The sequence below is a fragment of the Vulpes vulpes genome, chromosome 10 (genome assembly GCF_048418805.1).
Source record: "Vulpes vulpes isolate BD-2025 chromosome 10, VulVul3, whole genome shotgun sequence".
Lineage (NCBI taxonomy): Eukaryota > Metazoa > Chordata > Mammalia > Carnivora > Canidae > Vulpes > Vulpes vulpes.
This window is the reverse complement of record NC_132789.1, coordinates 51,886,898-51,911,396: the sequence shown is the minus strand read 5'-3', so window position 1 is coordinate 51,911,396 and position 24,499 is coordinate 51,886,898. Positions and strand designations below refer to the sequence as shown.

At 51.9% G+C, this 24,499-nt stretch overlaps 1 protein-coding gene across 1 annotated transcript; it reads left to right on the top strand.

Annotated features, from left to right (window-relative positions):
• The first annotated feature begins 248 nt into the window (after positions 1–248).
• LOC112914762 (fatty-acid amide hydrolase 1-like) lies at positions 249–23,056 on the top strand. Its single transcript, XM_025991903.2, has 15 exons — positions 249–3,694; positions 11,230–11,343; positions 11,499–11,648; positions 11,976–12,109; positions 12,886–13,092; positions 14,304–14,344; positions 14,750–14,874; positions 16,231–16,356; positions 17,057–17,154; positions 17,462–17,561; positions 17,927–17,970; positions 18,623–18,662; positions 19,075–19,183; positions 20,906–21,051; positions 22,705–23,056. Exons 1-15 carry the CDS (start codon positions 3,524–3,526, stop codon positions 22,834–22,836), a joined length of 1,737 nt encoding a protein of 578 aa, XP_025847688.1. The 5' UTR covers positions 249–3,523; the 3' UTR covers positions 22,837–23,056.
• The last annotated feature ends 1,443 nt before the right edge of the window (positions 23,057–24,499 follow it).

The following is a 24,499-nucleotide window of genomic DNA, read 5'->3' as shown; positions in this document are numbered from 1 at the left end:
AGGCAGAGGGAGAAGCAGACTCCATGCCTGGAGCCCGATGGGGGACTCGATCCCGGGACTCCAGAATAGCGCCCTGGGCCAAAGGCAGGCGTCAAACCGCTGAGCCACCCAGGGATCCCCAACTCTCTACCTTCTGGGCACTGGATCGTCCTTGGGTCATTTAATCTTCCCATTAACCCTGTGGTAGGCGTCTTTGTCCCCTTTTTCCAGGAAGGTTTACAGCTAGAAGAGGGATGAGAATCAAACCTGGGTCAGTTTATGTCAGAGTCTCGGCAGAGAGCTCTTCCTGGTGTCCCATAATCCTGAGGCACGGAGGAGTGACGGCTCAAGCCAGCCACCTCTTTCCTGTCTGACCACCAGTCAGTCCCGCAGCCTCAAGGCCCTCAAGGCCCTGCGGCTACTGTCTGTTCTCAGCCTTCTACCCTCTCCCCAGGTCCACTGCCAGGCTTCTTGCCTGGCCTCCCCTGCTCTAGACTGGTCTTTTCCAATTGTCCTTCAGATAGGAGTTGGGTGGCCTCCCAAACACAGTTCCGATCACGCCTGAAACCTTGAGCATCACTCATGTTGGGTCAGACTCCTGGCCATGACCTCAAGGCCATGCCTCACCCACCCGTGCTGCTGGCCACTCCACTCTGCTCTCCTTCCCGAGGCCTTATGTCCCAGTGTGGCCCTTGGGTGGCACTTGGGACATCGTGCACACCTCCCGCCTCCACACCGTTTGCTTCCTATACGTGCTCTTCCTCACATCTGCCCCTACAGACCTCCCACTTACCAAGGTGAGGGCAGTGTTCCCTCTACAGCTGGCAGGCTGGGCAGAAAGGGCTTTTTCGTGCTCCTGTTCATACTCCAAAACAGGGGCCGTGTCTTAGTAAGAGAATCTGATGTCTGTTAGGCTGTGGAATTGGTAACCCATTATCCCATTGGAAAAAAATGGGAGTTATTACTTCCATTTTAGAGGTGGGGAAACAAGTTTAGAAATGGTTGCCAATTTGCCCAAGGCCAAAGACTTGCACAGAGATTTGAAGCCACCTGCCAACTCCAGACTAAGTATATTTTCCTTGTTTGCACAATCATCCTGAGAACATGCGCTAAACATCCAGGGTGCCAGGTTCTGGGCAGGTGATCACAAACACTGGAGACAGAGGAAGTTCCACTCACTGGGCACCCCTGCTGGTGTATCTCTACGGGATGTTCTATCATGTGCCTGTCCACCCTCCCTTCGTCTCCCTGGGGCTGTGATCGTTGATGTTTAGCAGGAAAACTTGCTATTTGTCCCTGTTAGGCAACATCTTTTAGGCTCATCCCAGGGCCCCAGCCTATTGAGAGCCTTTGGGATCCCGGCTCTGTTGGCCACTGTTTCTGCTCCGCCTCAGCTTGTCCATCCACAAGTCTGAGCTTTTGGACCTCTTTAACTTCATCTGAGTCACCAATACAATATTGATTGGATCAGGGCCAAGGAAAGACCCTGGGGTGTCACTCCAGGCCACCTGCCAGGGCCATCTGATTGGCCACACCCTTAAAAGACACCCGCAGAACCAACTCCTGAGCCTACCAGCCAGCCTGGGCTGCCCCCTTCAAGTTTCCCACTACATAGTTTGGGAGTGGTGTCCCTGGGTGTCTTAGGCAGGTGAGGCCATTTGGGTTCAAGGGGTGTGGGATTTGCTCTTGTGCATCCAGCACCCACCACGGTGCCTGGAACTCAGTAGGTACATGGTGAAGGCTTGTTTTTTTGTTTTATTGAGAGTGAGTAGGGGAAGGGGGAGAAGCAGAGGGAGAGAGAGAATCCCAAGCAGGCTCCATGCCCAGCGCAGAGCCTGACACAGGGCTCAATCTCCTGGTCCTGAGATCATCACCCCGAGATCATGACCTTAGGTGAAATCAAGAGTCAGACGCTTAACCAACTGAGCCATCCAGGCACCCCCTCTTTTTTTTTATTTTAATGAGAGAGACTTAAGCATGTTAAATGTTGCTGGGAAGGAAGGGCTCAACCTGCCTGTGATTTCATTTAAGAAGTATTACCAAGCACCTGTTCTGTGTTGGACATTTTGAAAAGGGCTGACAAGGTCCTTCTTTCATGGAACTTACTTTCTAGGGAGGGAGGCAAGGACTAAGTAAATAAAAAAGATAATTTCAGCTAATGATTAGTGCGATGACGAAATAAAATGGGGTGATGTGCTAAGGGAGGAGTGCAACTTGAGAAAGGATGATGTAGTAAGGTTTAGGGTGCTGTAAGGGGTGCAAATGTCAAATGGCCTAGGGGAGCTGAGCCATCAGGGGAGAACTGGGGTTCAGTGAGGGAAGTCTGAGTATGGGGGAAGGAAATGGTCAGAAAAGAGAAGAAAGACATGGGGATGGAGAGGGGCTAGTTCCAGAGATCCTTTGGTGAAGCCACAGAGTGTTAGAGAGCAGATGGCCTTGGGGTTACCCTCTGGGTCATGAGCAGCAGGTCAATTGCCAACTCAACAACTGGCCCTTAGGTGACCATCAGGTGCTCAGACCCCACCAACCACAAGTATCTCCTGCTGCTTCCAACATCCCAGCCTTGAGGGTGGAACCATCATCCTCCCGGTCCCGATGACTGTCAGCCTCAGTTGTGATGGGTCGCTCCTCTCTCCCCTCTGAACTGGGTCAGAAGATCCAACAAGAGCCAAAGTGCTCCCAAACCAGTCCTTCCAGTTCTGCTTCCCCATATCTTCCCATCACTTTTTGCTCTTCTGCCAGGAAGCCACCTGCACCTCCTCACCTCCCCAGCTTCCATACTCCCCTCCACTGCTCCCTCTGCCTATAGGGGGCTCCTGGAATGATGAGAAGATGGGAAATGAGTCTGGAAGGGGGAACCAGTCTACCAGGAGGCTGGAATCCCAGGATCACGAATGTGGCCTTGTGTTACAGTCAAGAATGAGAGTGCAGCTAGGGTAGCAGAGGCAGGGGAGGGGGCTATGCCTGACTGCTCTGTCCTCACTCCCTTGTATCGTCTCCCCTGGGGCTGAGGCCTTCAGAACCCTGCCCGGCCCCCAGAGTCCCTCCTTTTTTCTCTGCTTGGGCCTCAGACGCCCTCCAGAGTGAACCGGTTCAGTCTACATCTATGTAGCCTGTGAACCATGTTAAGGGGGCTGGCAATTATTCTGGAAGAAACAGGAAACCCCAGGGGCAGCTCCATTAGGAGCTACCATGGGTCAGACTAGGGTTCTGGTGGGGTGTATGAGGGGTGGGGTGGGGGAGAAGGATGTGAGGAGGTCTGGTCAGAGCCTGGTCACCTGCCCACCTGCAGGCTTGGCCGCCTCTCATGCTTGTCTCTGCCAAAGCCTCTTCCTCTGCATTGCCTGGGGCACGAGGGCTTGGTCCTGGGAGGCCCAGGTAGGTAGAAGGACTGGGTGGGAGGAGTTTGGATCCTGCCCCAGGCAGAGTCATATGTGGTTTCTGTCCCTCTGTGATCCTGCGGTGGGAGGGTGCTCCAGCATATAGCTGGCAAGCAAGCAAGTGGTGCTCCTGAGGGAGCAGTTGCTGTGTCCAAACAGGTTCCATGATGCCTGGGGTGGCTTGGCTGCTGGTGCTGCTCCTGCTGGCCCTGCTGGTGGCTGCCCTGCACTCCTGGCAGCGTGCTCCAGCGCGGAGCAAGATCCCCAGGGCACAGAAGCGCCGGGTGGAGGCACTGCAGCGGATGGAAGCCCTGGCACGGCGTCTCCGGGAGCAGGTGAGTGGACATCTATCCCTGGGGCCCCAGCCCTCCATCCCAACAGGTGGGTCCCACCTCAGGGCCGTTGCCCTGTTGCCTTCAGAAGATGAGGAGCCTGGTGGGGGCACTCCTGCACCCCCCCATGCTGGCTTTTGTGTTGCTCTCCGTTCCCCCTCCAGCCATGCACTCTGGGCCTATGAGCTGGGGGGCCGTTTTTCCTTTGTTTTCCCAGAGCCCCCACATGACTCAGTAACGTGGTGGGTGTTCACTTAAGCTATTTGTTGAAATGAGATAAACTGGGGCTTCTGGTGGCTCAGCCAGTGGGGTGTCTGCCTTCGGCTCAGGTCGTGATCCTGGAGTCCTGGGTTCAAGGCCTATGTCGTCGGCCTCCCTGCTCAGCGGGCAGTCTGCTTCTCCCTCCCTCCTGCTCGTGCTTGCTCTCTCTCTCTCTCTCAAATAAATAAATAAAATCTTAAAAAAAAAAAAAAAAGAAAGAAAGAAGATAAATTGATGGCAGCGATTGGAGGCAGAAGATCTTCTTTCCAGTCTCTTTCAGCCCCTGCATACCCCCAAACCCCACTGACACAGGAACCCTGGCTACACCTTCTCCCGCCCATGCCCCCACCCCCGGGGTCTGCAAATGTTTGAGAGCACCTGATAGATGCAAAGCACAGAGTGGTCATTGGGATTGGGGTCCTCCCAGGAAGCTATGCGTCTTAAAGGGACTTTTGACAGCTTAGGTGAGGACATTTCAAGGCCCTGGGGCAGTCATCGTGGCTGGGCTGGGACTTGAAGGTGAAAGGACTGAGCTGTGGGTGTCCCAGCAGAACCTGCCCAGGGTGGCAGAGAGCAGGGTGGGAAGGGGAGGCAGCCCACCCTCCATCATTCTTGGGGTCTGCTGGGGGGCCTGCAAAACGTGACAGCCCCTTTCTGGGCTCCCCAACTGCCCTGTGAGGGGTGGGCTTATGGTACCTCGGGATTCCCAACTGTGGTTGATGGTGACCTGGGAGCCCTGGGAGTGGGGGCTGGGGCCAGGGCCCGGGGTGCTAGCCTCACGCTCTGGAGTTCCTGAGTGTCCTCTGCCGTCCCCTGGATGGTGATTGATGGCCCCGAGGGGCAGGTTCTCTGCCTGAGCTGCTACAGTTCCTGAGAATGTGTATTAATATTAATTGGGGCTAATTAGTTGGATAAATCAATCTGCCCCCAGAGAGCAGCTGCCCCTCCCCGGTTGGTGAGCAGGAAATCTGGGCTAATGGGGTTGCTGTGGTGAATCAGCGTGATGGAGAGGATTCTCGTGTGTGTGTGTGTGTGTGCATGTGCGCACGCGTGTGGAGGTGGGTTTGGGTGCCTTTACTGCACACGCCAGAACCTGCCTATGTGTGCCTCCTGCTAGCTTGTTCTTGTGTGTTGGTCGAGTGGGATGCCTGGCTGTGTGTGCTTGTGTCATGGGCTTGTGGTGTGTGTGCCTGGCTGGCTGTGTATGTGTTATATTACTGATTCAAGTGTGTACATCTAGATGCGTGTGGCTGGTTTGGGTCTGAATGGTTGAGCATGTATGTGTGTGGCCGGGTGCCTGACGCATGAGGACATCCGCTTCTGTGTTGGTCTGGGCATCTGTTTGGTATACGTGGGGGCATCTGGGATGTGGAGCCGGTGGGAGTGTGTGTGTGTGTCGGTTGGCCGGTGGAAGGGGTTTAGGGTGAGGTCACCCCTGGGATCTCCAGCTTTCCCCCAAGGCTACAGGCCTCCTGGCTCTCAGTACCTTATTCTCTCCCCAGCAAAGCCACACAAGTCTGTCCTGGGTACCTTCCCACCTCAAGGCTTCAGGTGTCCAGCAATATGTCCCAGGGAGGTAGGGGACTGAGACACAGGCCAAACCCTGGCAGGGTTCAAACAAATCCAATTCAGTTCAGCTTAACAAAATTTTACAGAGGGCTCCTCTGGGTCTTGCCTTTTGCTGGACCCTGGGGACAGATTCATAAGCAAGATGAATCTGACATCTGACTTCGACTTGCCTTAAACGTGCTCCTGGTCCTAATGGGGCCTGCTGGTGGGAACAGATCTACGCAAACTGTGATGGGAGGCAGCTCAGCTGAGTGTGGTGAAGGCCGGATGTCCGCAGAGCTCTAGGGCTCAGCAGGAAGGGCTTTGGTCCACCTGGAGAGGGCTGGGTGGGGAAGGCTTCGCAGAGAGGTGGTCCTGGAGCTGAGCCTTACAGGATGTGTAGTTTTCCAAAAGGAGGAAGGAGGAGGAAAGGCAGTGCCGGAGAGAGGAAAGCCTGAGATCACTGTTTCTGTAGAGCACATAGAAAATAATACTCACAGTCCACTGGATAATAGACAAGCTGCTCAAGGCTGAAGGCGGCTGGCTGGAAAGCTCTGGTCACCTCAGGGGGAATTAGCCTCCCTGAAGGTTGAGAGTTTCTATTTATTTTTTATTTTTTATTTTTTTAGAGTTTTTATATTAAACATATTTCACAACCACTCTATAAATATGAATAATATGTTGATACGTTGATAACAACGTAACAATATATTTCCTTTGATTTTTAAACCATGATAGGAGGCAGCGCCAGTTGAGAACAGAGAAGGTGAGATAGGCATGGAGCCGTGGGACTTGGCAAGAGGGGGATTTGTTCTAACCCAAAGTATGTGTTAAAAAGACTTGAAAATGATAGAAGTTGGGACACCTGGGTGGCTCAGTGGTTGAGCGTCTGCCATCGGCTCAGGGCGTGATCCTGGAGACCCGGGATCGAGTCCCGTGTTGGGCTCCATGCATGGAGCCTGCCTCTCCCTTTGTCTGTGTCTCTGCTTCTCTCTCTCTGTGTCTCTCATGAATAAATAAATAAAATATTTTTAAAAAGTAAGTGATATAAGTTGAGGCTCAGTTCTTTCATCAAATTATCCTAATAATGTCCAAGTAATGTGTTAATTTTTAGAACACTTGTGGGGATCTTTTGAGTGGCTCACATCTTTGGAAGATTTCCCAATCTTTCAAAGATCTCCCAATAAACTGAGAGTTATTGGGTGACTGGCAGTCTCATTAAGTAGAGACTTTCTGTACACATCAGTGATGTCACTCCTTGGACTGAGTCCTCACTCAGCTTCTGCCAAACCTGTAGCAAGTATGCTCATAATTGTCTAGCTATTCTAATGCTCTCAGATTCTATATAATTAAGCATCTGTATTCTCAGCTAAGTCATAAACATTATTATTAAAGGGGAATAATAGGAGTGGCTTGGTCAGTTAAGCATCTGCCTTCAGCTCAAGTCATGATCCCAGGTTCCTGGGATGGAGTCCTGCATTGGGCTCCCCGCTCAGCGGGAGCCTGCTTCTCCCTCTCCCCACCCCCACTTGTGCTATCTCGGTCTCTCTCTCTCTCTCTCTTTCTCAAATAAATAAATAAATAAATAAAATCTGAAACAAAAAAAAGAAGAATGGCAAAATAAATTATAGCAATCTCGAGGCACCTGGATGGCTCAGTTGGTTAAGTGTCCAACTCTTGTTTTTTTTTTTCTTTTTAAAAAATTTTATTATTTATTTATTTACTTATTTATTTTGTTTTTTGTTTTTTTCAACTCTTGGTTTTGGTTCAGGTCATGCTCTCAAGGTGGTGAGATCGAGCTCTGCATCAGGCTCTGTGCTTAGCCTGGAGTTGGCTTGAGATTCTCTCTCCCTCTGCCCCTCCACACCACCCCTCAAATAAATAAATAAATAAAATCTTTTTTTAAAAAAAGGTCGTTCAAAGACGGCTCCGCTGTCTGTGTTTGAATCCTGACTCCGATGCATTTTTAAAATTTATTTATTTATTTATTTATTTATTTATTTATTTATTTATAAGATTTATTTATTTATTAGAGAGAGAGAGCGCGGGGTGGCGAGGCAGCAGGAGAGGGAGAGGGAGAGTTCAAGTGGACTCCATGCCGAGCCCAACACCGGCTCTCACAACCCTGAGATCACAACCTGAGCCCATACCAAGGGTCACTTGTCCAACCAACAATATGGCACAACATGTGTATATAGTAAATAAGTCCTTCGTGCTTTAACAGCCTCATGTCTCCAACGGGGTGAGGACTACAGTTGTTGTGCTTAGGTCAGCTGGTCAGTGTTCACAGTGGGGTCTGGCTCGCAGCAAGCAGGAGCTAAGTGAGGGCTCTCACTTTAGTAACAGTAAAACTAATGTTGTCCTTGTTGGGCCAGTGTGTAGTGAGTTTCAATGAATTTATTCTTTTAGGTGGAAGGGACACTCGAGTAAGAGTAACTGTGTTTGTGAATGTATTGCTGGGCCCTTGAAAGCCCCACCTGCCCCAGTCCCTGGGGTGCCCGCTGTGCTGGCAGAGGAGCAGTCCCAGCAGCCGCCTCCAGTGGCCCCCATTAGCTCCCTCGGTCTGCTCTCCCCACCGCTCCCCAGCTCCCCGAGAGTCTCCCCTTTTTACCAGTGGCCATGTGAGGACAACTGCAGGGGAGGTCCTTCAGAGGCCCAGATGGACGCTGGGCACGTCCCAACAGGCATGCCACCAGCAGTGTCATCTCTCCAGGTAGATGGGTAGGAATCAGGGTTGACAGGCAGTCTTGGTTGGAGCCTATGGTCACTGTGTGTGTGGATGGTCCCTGGAGGGGGTCCTACTGGGACTCCTTAGGGCTCTGGGGGGGGGGGTGAGGGCAAGGGCTGAGCATAGGCTGGGTCTTCTCAGTCCTTGAGGGAATCAGAGGCTGTGCCTAGAGGGTCCCTGCTGGGCTGGGCATTAACCTGCTGGACTGTGAAGAGAGGGTGGAGTCCCAAGGCAGGGCCTAGGGCAGCTGGGGACAGTGGAGTACTCGTGTGAGTGGCTTTTTGCTAAGTGACTCAGAAGGATTTCATTTTAGCCACAGTGCAGCCACTGAGGTGCATTCTAGCCAAATGCCCTCCCTATTCTAGAAGGATCCACGTCTGGGCTCTTCTGAAAGTCCCTGTGGCATACGGGGAGGGGAGTTCCGAACTCAGACACCAAGGTGGCAAAAAGGCCCAGCAAGTCCAGGGACTGGGCAGTGTGGCTAAACAGCAGAATATGGGACAGGGGCAGAGAAAGACAAGGGTGCTGACATGGGCCTACCAGGATCCAGGCAGGGAAAAGGCCTAGTAGAGTGCCTGGCACTCAGGAAGTGCTTCATCAGAAAAGCTTCCCTCCCCAAGAGCCATTTGAGGGTAGTGGTGAGGGTGTAGACAACCTTGGTTTAAGTCTCTCTACTTTGGGCAGCCCCGGTGGCACAGCGGTTTGGTGCCGCCTGCAGCCTGGGGTGTGATCCTGGAAGACCTGGGATCGAGTCCCACATCGAGCTCCCTGCATGGAGCCTGCTTCTCCCTCTGCCTGTGTGTGTCTCTGCCTCTCTCTGTGTCTATGAATAAATAAATAAAATCTTAAAAAAAAAAAAGGAAAAGATTAAAAAAAAAAAAAAAGAAATCCTTAAAAAAAAAAAAGTCTGCTTTTATGACTTTGGGCCAGAGAGTTAATCTCTGTGTGTCCTAGTTGCTTTTATTGGTGAAGTGAAAATATTGATAATAAAAGCACCTACCCAAGGGTTTTCATGAGGATTTCATGAAATGGTGCAGGCCAAGTGCTTAACACGGTTCCCAGCCACACAGTAAGTACTCAGTAAATGTGAATCTTGGTGTGTCCGTACACGAACACACGTTACACGCTTACAGTGAAAGGTCTGTAAAACACACCGAGGAGAGTGGTTTTGCAACTTTATTCGGAGGGCAGTTGGGACCTATGGGCTTTATCTGAAAAGGGTCCCCTGGGCTGTAACGAAGAGGCTGAGCTGGAGGGGTAGAGACTAGAGGCAGGGAAGCCAATGAGGAGGCTGCCAAGAATACTGAGACAGAGAAGATTCTAGGCAAGGAGCCTGGAGAGTCAGAGGTGGGAGATGTGAAGGAGGCAGAAATACCTATCAGCGATACGTGTGGGTAAGAGAATGGTCGCGGGGTCCGGCACCAGGTGTGCACCCAGGCCCTGCCGCTTAATGAGCTGGGTCTTTGGACAAATAGCTCTCTGTGCCTCAGTGTCTCTTTCTACTGTAACATGAGAAAAAAACGCACTCTACCTCCTCAGGTTGTTGTTGTCGTAAGTGATATGAGCTATTATATGTAAGATGCTTGGAATGTGGCCTGAAACTTATTGAGTGCTGTTAACACATCTTCCATGTGATTGAGATGAGCTATCACGACTCTCATCAGAGCTGGGATGTGAGGAAGTGATCCGGGATGACTCTGAGGATTTTTGCTGTGGTGACATGAGTACCATCAACTGGGAATTTCATGAAGAACAGGTTTGAGAGAAAAGCCATCAGTCCCGGGGTGTCCGTGGACTTGTGGGTCAGTAAGTGGGTCTGAGGTATAGCAGGAAATAGGCCCGGGCTGCAGACACGGGGAAATCTGGGACACGTCTGGCTGCTAAGGTCTGAGTATACTCAGGGAAGGTAGGTGGGAAGGCAGAGAGGAGGCCAAGGCCTGAAGAGCACCGACATTTATTTAGAGGAACGAAGAGGGGCAGAGGAGATTGAGAAGGAGCTGTCCGGGACAGGAGGAAGCCAGGAGAGTTGAGGGCATAAAGTTTCCAGAAGGAAAGAGTCTAAGAGTCACATGCTACTGAGGACAGTAAGATGAGGACTAAGAAGAATTCAAGAGAAGCCTTGGGGGCCCGTAACCCCCCAGGGAAGTTCCCTTGTCTGGCGCCTTCCCCTCCAGGACCAGGAAAGGCCCACCGTGTTGTCTTCCCACCCAGCCCCCACTCTAGTTTAGGGGTGGGGGCGATCTGGGGCCCAGCAGGACAAAAGAAGACAACCTCACCTTCCTGAGCGCCTGCTGTGTGCCAGGTCCTTATGTCACACTTGCCTCTGACAAGAGTCCTAAGGGGCTGCTGTCAGGCCTCCCCTCAGACCCCAAAGGATGCGGCTTGCAGCAGCTGGGTAACTCATGTTTGGCTTCTAGTCCTTTCTTCTTTGGAGTGACGATGGCCATGGGAGGGAAGGGATCCACTCTGGGTCACTCAGCTGACCAGCAGTGTGTGTGCCCAAGGCCGGGTCCCTGCTCTCCTGCCACCCAGACTGGATCTTGCCCTTCCTCAGGTCAGGTCACCAGGAGTGGGAAGGCTGGGTAGGAAGGAAAGCTGGGATGTTGGGGTGACCCTAGAGGCAAACCGTACAGAGATGAACCTCACTTCCATAACCCTTGAATCCTACAACATGCAGACAGAGCCACTCCCACAGCACTTGTGCCCCTTCTAGGTGGGAACACGGGTGGGGGGCAGGCCCTCCTCCATGCCAGGCTTCAGGCTGGGCACCAGGGAGGCGGAGGCCGAGAGGACATCTGCCCCCTTGGGCTTTCATGCCAGCCTGGAGACATCCCAGGAAATGTCCTTCATGCTAAGGATGCACACGGGAACCTATGCGGAGCAGGTGGAGGGGTGAGGGGCATGCAGCTGTGTATCCAGTGGAGTGTGGGGATGTGATGCTGAGTAGGTGGGAGTGGCCTGGAGTGAAGCAGTCATTGCCTCTGCTGTCCCCTCTGCACAGGAGCCGTCCCTGGACCCCAGGCCCATCTTGGAGCTGCCCCTGGACAGGCTGGTCCAGAAGCTGTGGGATGAAGAGCTCAGTCTGGAGAGCGTCCTCTGTAGCTACTTAGAGGAGGTGGGGTTCGGGGTCAGGACTGGGGTGGGGACTGTCACCTGTTGTCCTCTTCACAGGTGGGGGGGCAGCTGTGACATCTTGGTGCTCCAGCTGCCTTGGCCCCGTGTCTGGCCTCAGCCTGAGCCCCTTATCCCGACCCCTTCACTGTTGCTCAGGCACTGACGGTGCACCAGGAGGTAAACTGCCTGACGGATTTTCTGGACGAGTGTGAGGAACAACTGCAGGCATTGAAGAAACTCAAGAAGACTGAGAGAGGCCTTCTCTATGGGGTCCCCATCAGCCTCAAGGACCCCTTCAACTGCAAGGTGAGCCGGAGGGACACGTTCGTACGTGTGCATGTTCGTGCGCCTCACATATCACCGAGCTTGTGAGCATCGGAGTGTGTGACTTTGGGTGAGTTACTGAATGAAGGATGCACAACTAGAACGTGGCCAGCTGGGATCTGAGCCCGACAGTCTGGCTCTGGCCCACCACGTTCTTCTGCCACTCGTGAACCTTGTAGGGGGATAGCAGGTGTGTCTCAGTGGCCGTGACAATGTGTGTGATTGAGAGCAGAGTGAGGATGAGAGTCTGTCCGCTGGGCGGTTGCATCCTGACCCCGATGGGCTGGAGTTAATGTCACTTCCTTGCAGGGCCATGACTCTACGTGTGGCCTGGCCCAGTTCCTGGAGAAGCCAGCGGCCAAGGACGGGGTCATTGTGAAAGTGCTGAAGGCCCAGGGAGCTATTCCCTTCGTTAAGACCAACATCCCCCAGACACTGTTCAGGTCTCTGAAGTGGGGAGGCAGGGCTGGGCTTGGGGCTGGGCCCAGGACTGGTGGCAACTTAAGTATCAATTCAGGGCGGAGGGTGAGGTGAGGGCCAGTCAAGTTGACCGTCTTTTCTGTCCTCTGAGCCTCGGTTTCTTCATCTTTTTATTTTTTAAAAGATTTTATTTATTTATGAAAGAGAGAGCACAGATGAGCAGGGAAGGGCAGAGAGAGAGGGAGAAGCAGACTCCCTGCTGAGCAGGGAGCCCCATTCAACTTGGGGTTCGATCCCAGGACTCCGGGATCATGACCTGAGCCAAAGGGAGACGACTATCTGACTGAGCCACCCAGGCGCCCTGGTTTCCTTATTTTATAATGTGTGGGTGGACTTCACAGTCTCTACGGGCCCTCAGGCTCTGAGGTTCTGAAGAGTTTCCAGTTCCCTAATTATCTCAGTTTCTCTCTCTCATAGTTTTTCTCACCCTTGATTCTCTCTCTTTTCCCTCAGCATTTAGACTACCTACTTTTGTGAGGAACCTGTTCCCAACTCTGGCAGCAGGGCTGGGGCCTCCTGTCCTTAAATTAGGAGTTGTGGTTGGTGTCCACTCTTGGTCTTTCCCGTGCGCCCTCCCCTCAGCCGTAAGGGAGACTAGGAGGGCTCAGCCCTGGGGACGAGCTTGGGAGCCAAAGCAGGCCCCGGGTGGACTCCTGAGGGCATCGGTCTCTACACGGGGAGGGATGTTTCCCCAGTTCAACCTTCACCTCCCAGCCCCCCTTTCTTCTGCTTCCGTCAGCTCTGAGTGCAGCAACCCCATCTACGGACAGACTCTGAACCCTCTGCGCTTAAAGAAGTCACCAGGGGGCTCCTCGGGGGGCGAGGGAGTCCTGCTTGCACAAGGGGGTTCCATCCTGGGCATGGGTACTGACACCGGAGGCAGCATCCGCATACCAGCCAGCTTTTGTGGTGTCTGTGGCCTCCGGACAACAGGATACCGTCTCAGGTACTTGGTGCTGGTGTAGGGGGAAGGGGAGGCTCAGCCCGCCTAGGGGAACAGAGGTCTGGGGGTGCAGAGGGTCTGCTTGGCACATCTAGTCTTATCCATTCATCTCAGTACTAGGGGAAGTGGCTAACGGTAGGGGGGCTTCAAAGAACTCCTGTTTCAGCCCCAGATAAACACACCATGTCTGGTATAGGTGACAATAGAAAAGACCTTCCATTCACTCATGAATTCATTTGTTCATTAATTCATTTATCTTTACGTCGACTCCTCTCCCTCCCTGTTCCTTTAGTCACCCATTGGTCCATTTATTTTTCCATCTATCCATCCTTTGTCCATTCACCCACCTATACAGTCATCATCCCAGTTTCTATCCATCAATCAATGTCACTATTCATCCACCATTTAGTTTATCTAACAAACATTTATTGAGTGTTCACTCTGTGATTGACAGTGTCCTAGGTACATGGGATATATCGGTAAACAAAAGGATGAATATTGAAGCCCTTGAAAAATGTATACACATCCTTCCTTCCATTTGTTAATTCACTCACTCATCCATTTACCTCCCCGGTCATCCCCTCACCTAGCCAACTATCTATCCACCCATATCTGCCTCTGTTCATTCATTCACTCATCTTTTAGCCCCACCCTGAGTACCTACACTGGGGTGGCCCCTATGTTGGGGACACAGAACACTGTCAGACCCAGTCCCAGCCCCTTTTGTGCTCTTAGACATGAAAATGGCTTAGTCAGAAAGTGGTGGGGTTTCAGAGATGGTCAAAGCCTGTGGGAATCACAGGATAAAGCTGACATTTTTCTTCAACAGAGTTTTATTAAAAGCCCAGACTTTAAACTTTCAGAGGCAGGGCAAGGGAAGGGAAAGTTTCCTTAAAGAGAAGGAATCTGAGCTTGGCTTTGAAGGATGGGTATACAGAGATGGTGTAGAGTCTAGAAGCTGTAAACTGAGCTGCTTACTTTGCCTGGAGTAATGTGTGTATGTGGAAGGGCTGGCAGGGGAAGCCATGGAAGAAGCGGATACTCCAGAGCCTCGGAGGCATTTAGAGAGTTCAGACTTAATGCTGTGGGCAGTAGGGTCATGGCAGGGTTGAAGCAGCTCCTCTTTCTGGGTGCTGGGCCCTCAGGAAGTACTTGGCACTCAGGCTCCTCCCTGCAAGTACTGAGCTGGATACTGTGTGGGTGGGGTTTTGCAGCTACTCTGGAGTTGCCTCTGCTATCAAGGGCCAGAAATCAGGTATGCTCCTGTCTGTGCCTGTGGCCATATCCATTGAAAGAAAATCTGTCTGCCTTCCTCCCAAAGACGGTTCACTCAGCCCCTGTCTCAGACAGATTAGCTCCCTTGGTGATGAAGCGCTTGAGGGGACAGCATGGCTCCCGCCTGGCCTTCCCCTAGGCCAGTGAGAAGTGCTTCCTACTATTTAGCTTTAATCCCTCCTACTTGTCTCCTGATGTTCTGCCCCAGAGGGGATTCTCCAGTTAGGCACCAGCTTGCAACTTTCCTTGTCCTCAATCCCTGACCCAGGTTGGCCCCAGGGCCCCTTTGACATTCATCATGGCCCTGGGCCCCACCCCCCAAGGCCAGGCAGTGGGGGTCCCCAGAGCAGAAAGGAGGAGAGGAATCTGTCTCTTCTCTCTTCAGTGACCACGGTGGCTGGCCCCATGGCCCGGGATGTGGAGAGCCTGGTGCTGTGTCTGCGAGCCCTGCTAAGTGAAGACATGCACCGACTGGACCCCACTGTGCCTTTCATGCCCTTCAGGGAGGAGGTGAGCTGGCCTGGGGAGCAGGCTTGGAGGGCTCCCACCTCTCTCCTCCCTTCATTCCTCATTGACATGTCTACCATCTGGCCATCTTCTGTGAAGACATCCTTTCCCAGCCCAAGGTCCAGTGACCAAGAAGTCCTCAGCCATATACACCTCCCACCCCTGCTGAATACCAGCTGCTTTGGCCTCTCAGCTACTTTGGAGCCATAGCTAACACTGCCCCCAGAGCAGGACTCCATCGTCACATACCCAACACACACAGACATAACACTCAGCAGGTATGGTTTAGAGAGTCTGGTATCTGGTTCAGCTGGGCTTTTAGTCCTCCAGGTAACGTTGGCCAAGGTTATCTTTCTAGGCCTCAGTCTCCCTACTGGTATAATAAAGAAGTTGGACACGAAGATTGCTCCAGGCCCTTCCAGCTCTGGCAGCTTCATTTATTCATTAGTTTATTTCATAACATTTATTGGCACCTACTATGTGCAAGCTCTTTGTACTTCATCCTAATACTCATTTGATAGAAAGCATCATTCTTCTCTCTCTCTCTTTTTTAAAGATTTTATTTATTTATTCATGAGAGACACAGAAGGAGAGAGAGGCAGAGACACAGGCAGAGGGAGAAGCAGGCTCTGTGCAGGAAGCCTAATGTGGGACTAGATCCCGGATCTCCAGGATCACGCCCCAGGGCTGAAGGTGGTGCTAAACCACTGAGCCACCCAGGGATCCCCAGCATTGTGCTTCTCATTTACAGGCAAGGAAACTTGGGGAAATGAGGTGAGGTTACATAGCTAGTAACTGGCAGAACTGGACTTTGAAGCCAGCCCTAACTGCTCTAGAACCTTCTCCATATGGACAGTCTCTCTCTACCATTCAGTCAATGTCTACTCATCTGATGTCTCCACACATCCTAATATAATCAACCCGTGATCACTTTCTATCATCCATTATTTGCCTCTACTGATCTCTCCATCTCCATCCTCTCCTGGCTGTTTCTTAGCTTAAAGGTCTTTGTGTCTATTCATCTCCTTACTTACCTGCCTACCCACTCAATTCCAACCATCCATTCTCCCATCCACCCATCTATCCATTCAACCCTCTGCCCACCCCGCAACTCATGAATCTATCTACCTATCCACTTCATCCACCCAATTATGTCCTCATCCATTTGCTCTTCCAGGGGTTTCTCCAAAGGACCTAGAGCCTGGAAAGTACATAGAGAGGCCTTGGAGCCGAAGGGGCTCTTGGGAAGCTTCTGTAGAATCCTCTAGGTTGAAGACAACCATGACCCAAGGCCCTGGTCTGGCTCTTCAAGAGACCCAGTCTCCCCTGAGAGCCCCACCCAGCCCTTCTTGCCCACAGATATACTCCAGTAACCAGCCCCTTCGAATAGGCTACTGTGAATCAGATGGCTTCACCCAACCATCTCCGAGCATGGCCAGGGCCATGAGGCTCACCTCCAGGCTGCTCCAGGATGCAGGACATCAGGTAGGCTTGCTTAGCCCTGGATAGGGAGGGAAGCCAGACTGGTGAGGATGCTGGGCTGGGCTATTCTTAGAGAGAAAGGGAGTTAGATCTGAGTGTGAGCTGCTAACATCACTGTTTCCCCCTAAGTTTCCTGGAGAAGACTGATGGGCTGCAGGTGGAGGCAGGGTGGGCCCACCCTGTGAGGAAGGCATCCAGATTTTGCAGCTTCCCACTTCAGTGGTTGGGACTCAGGGACTCACTCCTATAACTCCTATAGCTTGGGTTTCTGCCTCCATCAAAGGGCCGTAAGGAGATCTCTGTCCTCAAAATCACCTCCCCACCCCAGTCCTTGCCTCCCACATCCAATGGCTTGTCCTAGTCCTGCCTCCCCTTTGAGAATTTCTCATTGGTGACACATGTACCTATGTAATCTTGGGCCAGTCTCTTAACTCCCCTGAGCCTCAGTTTTCTACCACGCGGGGTAGTGAATATTAAATGAGCTCATATATGTGAAGCACATGGCATGGGGGCAGGATTACAGTGAAGCAGGCAGGAAATGAGGGTTGCTTGAATGCCATGGCATCTCTGTGTGGGGTGCATGGGAGCAGAGGGGCTAAGGTGGATGGAGATGAGCAGTGACGTGGTATCCTCTCTTTAAATCCTGAGGGAGGTAGAGAGGATCCCGGGCATTCCAGGCCCTGACTCAGCCTCTGTTTCCCAGGTCATCCCCTTCTCCATCCCCCGCATAGAGTATGCTGTCAAACACCTGTTCGTAGGGGGTCTGTTTGCCGATGGAGGAGCCACCCTTCTGGAGAAGCTGTACATTTGTCAGGACTCAGATATAGGGCATGGGATTGGGGGCGGGGCTGGCAGGGACTCGGGCCCTAGGAAGGGACTATGGGCCTGGGATGGTGGGATGCCTCTGGTTAATTGTGTCACTTTAAACAGCAAGTCAGCTACTGGGGCTCCATATTTGGTATGCATGTGTTCCTGGGGTGGGGGTGAGGGGAACAGAAGTGTCTCTTTGGGTCTCATCTCCATCCAGGGCTTGCCTCTGGAGGGGCAGTTGGGTGGCTACGAGAGCCAGTTGATGGCCGAAAGGCTATAACTGTCTGTGGTTCCTCAGTGAGGGGGACATTGTGGACCCTTGCATGAAGACAATGATCAACCAGCTCCGCTTGCCAGACCTACTCAAGTGTTTCTTGGCCTGGATCCTGAAGTACATAGTGAGTATAGGCCCAAGGTGGTGGTGGTGGTAGGGGGGGCATTCAGGAAGGGAGAAGCCCAGATTGGAGAAGGACTCAGAGAGGAGAATGGGCCCCAGAGAGTGGTGGGGGCTCAGAGAAGAGGAACCAAAAGGGGTTATGGGGGCCACAAGAGAGGGGTACTTTCAGAGAGAGGGGTGCCTCAGAAAGAGGAAGGGGTTTTAGAGAGGAGGTGGGGGCCTAGACAGGGCTCAAGGCTTGTGGGAGAGTAGAAGCTTCCAAGTCAATGGGCTGAGCAGAGATGATTCTCCTGGACCTCAATTCTGGGCAGGTTGGTGTTGCCCTGTGGTTTCTGAATGGGTCGCTCCTTCTCTCCCCTTCTCTAGGAACCCCGAGCTAGCCAGAATTTAGAAGAGATGCGTGGGGTGAGGTGAGTGCTAGTCTCTTCAGGTGAAGCTCACAAGCATCTTCGACGGGGTGGAGGGAATTGGGGAAGGGCCATGTGGCTAGAGTTGGCATCCACTGGGGGCGAGGACTATTTAGACTTTGGGATCTAATTAGATTTTTAGGGTCGTGTCTGACACTGGTTGAATTTAGGCTTTTGAGTAGGGTTGGGATTGGGGCTACTTTGGGGCTGGGGTTTGATTTGGAGTTAAGCTCTGAGTTCAGGCTAGAATTAGCTTAGGCTGGGGTAAAGGTTGGGCCTGAGTTGAGGTTGGGTTTGGGTTTGGGTTGTGGTTGGGGCTGGGGTTAGTTTGGAATTGGGACTGTAGTAGCCTTAGGGCTGATGGGGGCCTCACAGGTTAGGGGAAGAATCTGTGGTTTTGGGGGTAGCCTGTGAGTCCCTGTAGTTGGGGGGGGCATTGACCAGATGGTGTGTACTCTTGGGAACACTGGACAAGCAAGGTGTTTTGGTCAGAGAACATGACACAGGGTCATTCCCAGCCCGTCAGCTGATTTGCAGCCTGCATTGAGACTAGGTTCTAGGCTCTAGCTCTTGATTGTAATGTCCCTATTGTATAAAAGGGGGTCGGTCCTCTCATGCTAACCTTTGGGCTTCGAAGTCTTACTTATTCCCCCAGGACTCCCAAGAAGCTGTGGGAGCAGCACAGTGCAGTGGAGGTGATGTGTGCCTGAAGAGACCTCAAGGGACTGCTGGAGCAGGGGCAGCAAGAGACCTGGGTGGTGACAGGAGTGGCTAGATGGGGGCAGAGCTCTGTCCTGGCCTGCAGGGGAGGTCCAGTTACACCTGGATGGGAAGGCTTGGCGACCTGGGAGGTTAATTTAGTCCCTCTCTTTGGCACCAGGATGATATGTTGTTCCCAAATAATGCAGCCTGAGTCTCCCCTTCCCATCCCTTCACCTGGGCCCCTGGGAAGGCCCTGACCCTCCCCAGATATCTTAGTCTGCATCTCGCAGTCTGGGAATTCTTCCCCATGCCTAATGTACTGGGAGGCTTGGTCGCACCTGACCTTGTCCTACAAACAGTGACCTCTGCTGGTCTTGCCCCTCCCATCCCCCACTGTTCCTGCAGGAATATAGGCAAGAGTTCATAGCCAGGTGGAGGTCCTTAGACCTGGATGTGCTGCTGACACCAGCTGTGGACCCTGCCTTCGATGTAGGCTATTCTGGCAAGGCATCAGGTGAGACAACACTGGTCCTGGTGGGGTTGAAACCCGGAGTCTGGGACTTCACACAGCCTCTGTGGCCTTGACTTCTGTCACCATTCACCATTTATTTTATTTTTTTAAAAGATTTTATTTATTTATTCATGAGAGACACAGAGACACAGAGAGAGAGAGAGGCAGAGACACAGGCAGAGGAAGAAGCAGGCCCCATGCAGGGAGCCCAACATGGGACTCGATCCTGGGTCTCCAGGATCATGCCCTGGGCTGAAGGCGGCGCTAAACCGCTGAGCCACCGGGGCTGCCCACCATTCACCATTAAAAAAAAATTCTTAAATTGAGATAAAATTTCATCATTTTGAAGTGTACAATTTAGTGGTTTTGAGTATATTTAGAATGCCGTGCAACAACTACCACTATCTAATTCCAGAACATTTCCATTATCTTTGAAAGAAACCTGTACCCATTAGCAGACACTCCCAATTTCCATTCACTTTGAAAATGAATTTTGTTGAAGGGCACCTGACTGGCTCAGTCAGTAGAGTATGCAACTCCGGATCTCAGGGTCATGAGTTCAAGCCCCATGTTGGGTGTAGAGCTTACTTAAAAAAGAAAAAAAAAAAAGATAGAAATGAACTTTACTGAAATATATTTACATGCTGTGAGACTGACCAATTTTCAGAATGTAATTTGATAAATTTTAACAGATGCATATAGCCATATAACCACCGTCATAATAAAAATAGACTATTTTCATCATCATCCACCAAGTTTCCCTGATAGCCCTTGGCAGTTCACCCTGCCCCTGCATCCTGCAACCACTGATCTACTTTCTGTCACTATAGTTTGGCGTTTCCTAGGGTTTCCTAGAAATGGAATCAGAAGGAAGAAGGCTTTTGTGTCTGGCTTCTTTCACTTAGCATATGCATTCGCTCTGAACATACTTCCTGCTGTCTCACTTCAGAAGGTGGCTTTAGTCTAGCCACCCTGAAATGCAGTTTATGGGGGCAACGTGGGGGTTGGGGGGTGGGGGAAGTGGAAGGGGTGGGGGAAGTGGTGGGAGTTGGGGGAATGGGGGGTAGGGGGGTGGGAAGGGTGGGGGAAGTGGGGGGAGTGGGAGAAGTGGGGCCGCCCTGCCCAGCAGAGGCACAGGCCTCAGAGGTGTTATCAATGCAGAATGAAAACCCACCTCAAGCCTGGACTCCTCTTCCCTGGCTCCCCCCACCGTGGCTGCCCAAAGGCGCATCCTGTCCCTGGCCCTGCACCCATGTCCTCTGTGACATCACCGCCCCTCCTCTGTCACTTATTCCCTGCGTATGGGTGGCTGCTGCACAGGAGCTGCCTTTTAACTCAGGCTTGACTTGCATGCCTCAGCCACCAACAACACTGTGGCCCGTGAAAAACCACCTCCCCCGTCAACCACCTCGGTTTCCTCATTTGTACACAGGGAAGAGTCCCCTCCGCCCCACAGGGTGGAGAGGACTCCAGGAATCAGCAGTGGAAGGAGGCCAGCACTGGCCTGAGGGCCTGGCCCTGAGTAAGGATTCAATAGCATCCATTCTCTCCTGCCCTGTGGGGAGAGCAGGAGGCCGTGGTCAGGGGGGCGCCCAGCACCCAAAGGGGCCATGTGGCAGGCTGGGGGGGGGCTGCAGTGCCGACGGGGTGCTCACCCAACACGCTTCTTCACTGGAGTCTTCAGTCCGCTGAAGATTCCCTGGGCTTGCCTGGATCTTCCTACAGATAGCTTCTCCTACTTGCACCTGTACAACATCCTGAACTTCCCTATTGGCGTGGTGCGGGTCACCAGTGTGACGCCGCAGGACGAGGAGGACCTGGCCTTCTACAAGGGATACTACGGAGACAGTTCTGACACATATTTCCGGGAGGTCAGTTCCCCTCTGCGGGCCTCTCCCCCAGGGGCACAAGCCAGGACTGGGTCTCCGAGTGGGAGTGGGGTGAGGCCAGTCATGCCTGGCGTTCATCCATTGTCACGTCTGCTGTGGTCTCACCCCACCTCCGAAGACTCAGGCTTTGAGCTCCAAGTCAGCCTCTGTCCTTGTTCGGGGAGACTACAAAACCACCAATCTTCTTGCCACTTCCGTAGGGAAGGTTGACCCCAGAGGCAGGAAGAGTAGAGCAAATGCCCTGGGTTAGGAGCTTATTAGGTAACTGGACTGGACACGGCTCCTCTCCGAGACTCAATTTCTTCGCCAGGAAAATGGGAATTAAAATATCTATTTTGCAGTTTGTCCTAAAGTCTCCATCAAAACACTGGAAAGCAATTAGCATCAGGTTTTGTATCTAAGAAGTGTTCGATACATGCTACCATTACTAATTTGGAGGTGGCTTCACAAAAGGAAATATTTCCACGCGCATATATTTTTTATTTTATTTAATTGTATTTATTTATTTATTGATTTATTTTAAAGATTTTTAAAAGATTTTCTTTGTTTATTCATGAGAGACACACAGAGAGAGAGAGGCAGAGACATAGGCAGATGGAGAAGCAGGCTCCCCACAAGGAGCCTGATGTGAGACTCAATTCCAGCACCCTGGGATCACACCCTGGGCCAAAGGCAGACTCAACCGCTGAGCCACCCAGGTGTCCCTTCATGCGCATATTTAATGCATGATCTAAAGTAACAACCTTGTCTTGCTTGGGTGGCAGAGAGAAAGAGAAGGAGAGACAGACTGACTCCGAAAAGTATGTATGTGTCTGAGTCAGACATTAAGTAACTTACTTTTTGGGAAATTGATTTCAGTGCTAGAGTTACCCAGTGGAACTGCTGACCTGAATTCTGAGAAAATAACAATAATGATACTATCTAATGTGTCTTGAGCTCTTACTCCGTTCCAGGAGCTGTTTAAAGTGCTGTATATATATTAAATCATTAAATCCGATAACCGTCCTGTGAGGTTTTACAAAGTTGGAAATGGGGGCACACGTAGGTTAAGAGACTTGACCAATGCCGCCACACCTCATGGGCAGTTGACGTGGAGGGAGCCAGGACTTGAAGCCAGTTGACTTGGCTCCAGGGACATAGACAAATAAGGGTTCTTATCTTATCATCATAAAACAATGAAAACATGTTTGAATTCCTATAAGTATGTTTGGATTTCATGGCAGGGACTCAGGTTCAGTCCCCATGTTCCTGAGTCTGTGTTTGGGGTCAAGGTACCTCTTTCACTGCAGGAGTATGACCAGGCTCTGGATCAGGGCTTTGCACATTCTTCCCTCCATTGCTGAGAACACTGGGTGGATAATCACTTTTATATTTCATGATTACAGTCAGCTCTCTGCACAGGTAGCAGGTTTTACATCTTAACCTTGGAGAACTAGAGACAGGTAAAGTCAGAATAGTTTCTCCAGGTTTCCCTGAGAGCTGAGGAAGCCTGGAACCCTGAGACCCAGGACATCTCTACCTTAATAGAGCCTGGGGATGTGATGTTGGGGCTAAGGCGTATGGTGGTGAGGGGGGCTGGGCACAGGCCTGCGACTGGAAAGCAGGCTCTAAGTCCCCCCACCCTCTCTCTGGCAGGCCTTACAAGGGTCCGTGGGACTCCCTGTGGCGGTGCAGTGCATTGCTTTGCCATGGGAAGAGGAGCTGTGTCTCCGGTTCATGAAGGAGGTGGAGACCTTAGTCAAGAACCACAGGGAACCAGAGTTATAGGCCACTCCTTCTCCTGGAGGCCTTCCTACAGCCTCCTCGAAGTTGGCTTCTGATGCCCCTTCTCAAGAATACTGTATGTGCCTCATGTCTTCTCCTCCTTGAAGCCCACCGGATTCCTTTTCTTTGTTGTCCTTCTGCGTGGGTACGCAATACATGGACTCTTCAGATTGGCCCAAGATGGGCCACAGGGTGAAGGGCTCAATAAACATTTCTGATTGGTCGGCCTTGTGATCTCTGGTCTAGGCGGGGCTGTAGCCTCCTGGTGGCCTTCTGCGTCCAGTTCAGTCCCCCAGATGACATCTCAGATTGCAGCAGAGGGGAGAGAGCTCCAAACAGAGGGGCTGGTGAGTCCAAGTCCTGGCTCTGCCACTGGCTTGCTGTGTGATGCTGGGCAAGTTACTTCCCCTCTCTGGACTTCAGTTTTCTCATCTACAAATTGAAAGGGTTAGATTTGAAACCTGCCAACCAGACTATTCTGTGATCTGTGACTTGTAAGCACTTCCCCAATCAAGAACCTGCCGTGGCTTCCGCTGCTGTCTAGAGAAAGTTCCAAAGAGCAGGCCCAAGGGAGTGAAACCCAGTCAGAACAGATCGAAGGTTGGGACCCACACCCAGGCTCACAGTCCAGAGCAAAGCCTGCAAAGTGCCTATTTCTTGGCTTGACACTCAGCAGCTCCCAAGATCCTCCATGGCCTCCTCGGCCAGGGCCCCACCACAGCACAGCCTCCCTCTGTTCCCTCAGCCTGGAGCTTTCTTGCCACACAAGTGCACTTTGCATTTTTGCTTCTCTGCCTCTGTCACATTATTGCCTCCACCCAAACACCTTCACTGTCTTCTCTGTCCTTCAAGCCCTGCATCAAATGCCACTTCCTTCAGGAAGCCTTTGATCCTCCAACTCTCCCATGACCTTCCCTTCATCTGAACTCTCTTGCAGTCCTTCCCCATTACAACTTACCTTTTCTTTTTTTTTTTTTTTAAGATTTTATTTATTTATTCATGAGAGACACACACAGAGTCAGAGACACAGGCAGAGGGGGAAGCAGGCTCCAGGCAGGGAGCCCAAAGTGGGACTTGAACCCGGGACTCCAGAATTACACCCTGGGCTGAAGGCAGATGCTCAACCACTAGGCATCCCAAAACTTACCCTTTTGTATCTCACTCCTCTTTACAGTCCTACTTCCAGCCAGCTAGGCAAGCTAAGGGACTCATTGCTCTCTGTGCCTCATAGCAGAGACTCTGGAGAGAAAACCTCAATGCAGAGGGATAGATTTCATCTATCCACCCACCCACCTGCAAATGTAACAATCCTACATTTGTTAAGTACCTCCTATGAACACAAATGATGGAGTTTCAGGTAGAAAAAGACCTGAGTTTGACTCAGAAAAAAATCACACCAGAAGGGAAGCCTGACTCCCCCTGCAACAGAAGGAACCATGTGGAGTATCCCGGTGCAGGTGAGACAGGGCTGACCTCGCTGGGGCCTCTACTCTCTCCAGAGGCTGAGGTCTCTGCTGGAGAAGGAGCCTCATGGATTCTCCTCACACAGGGCTAGTAGAGCTCCTGCTCTGTCCTCTCCCCCCCTAAGAGGGAGGTCTAGGAGGCTGGGAGAAAATGGTGGGAGGGGGAGGCCAAGAGGTTTTCTTCCTCAAGTGCCTCCTGCCTC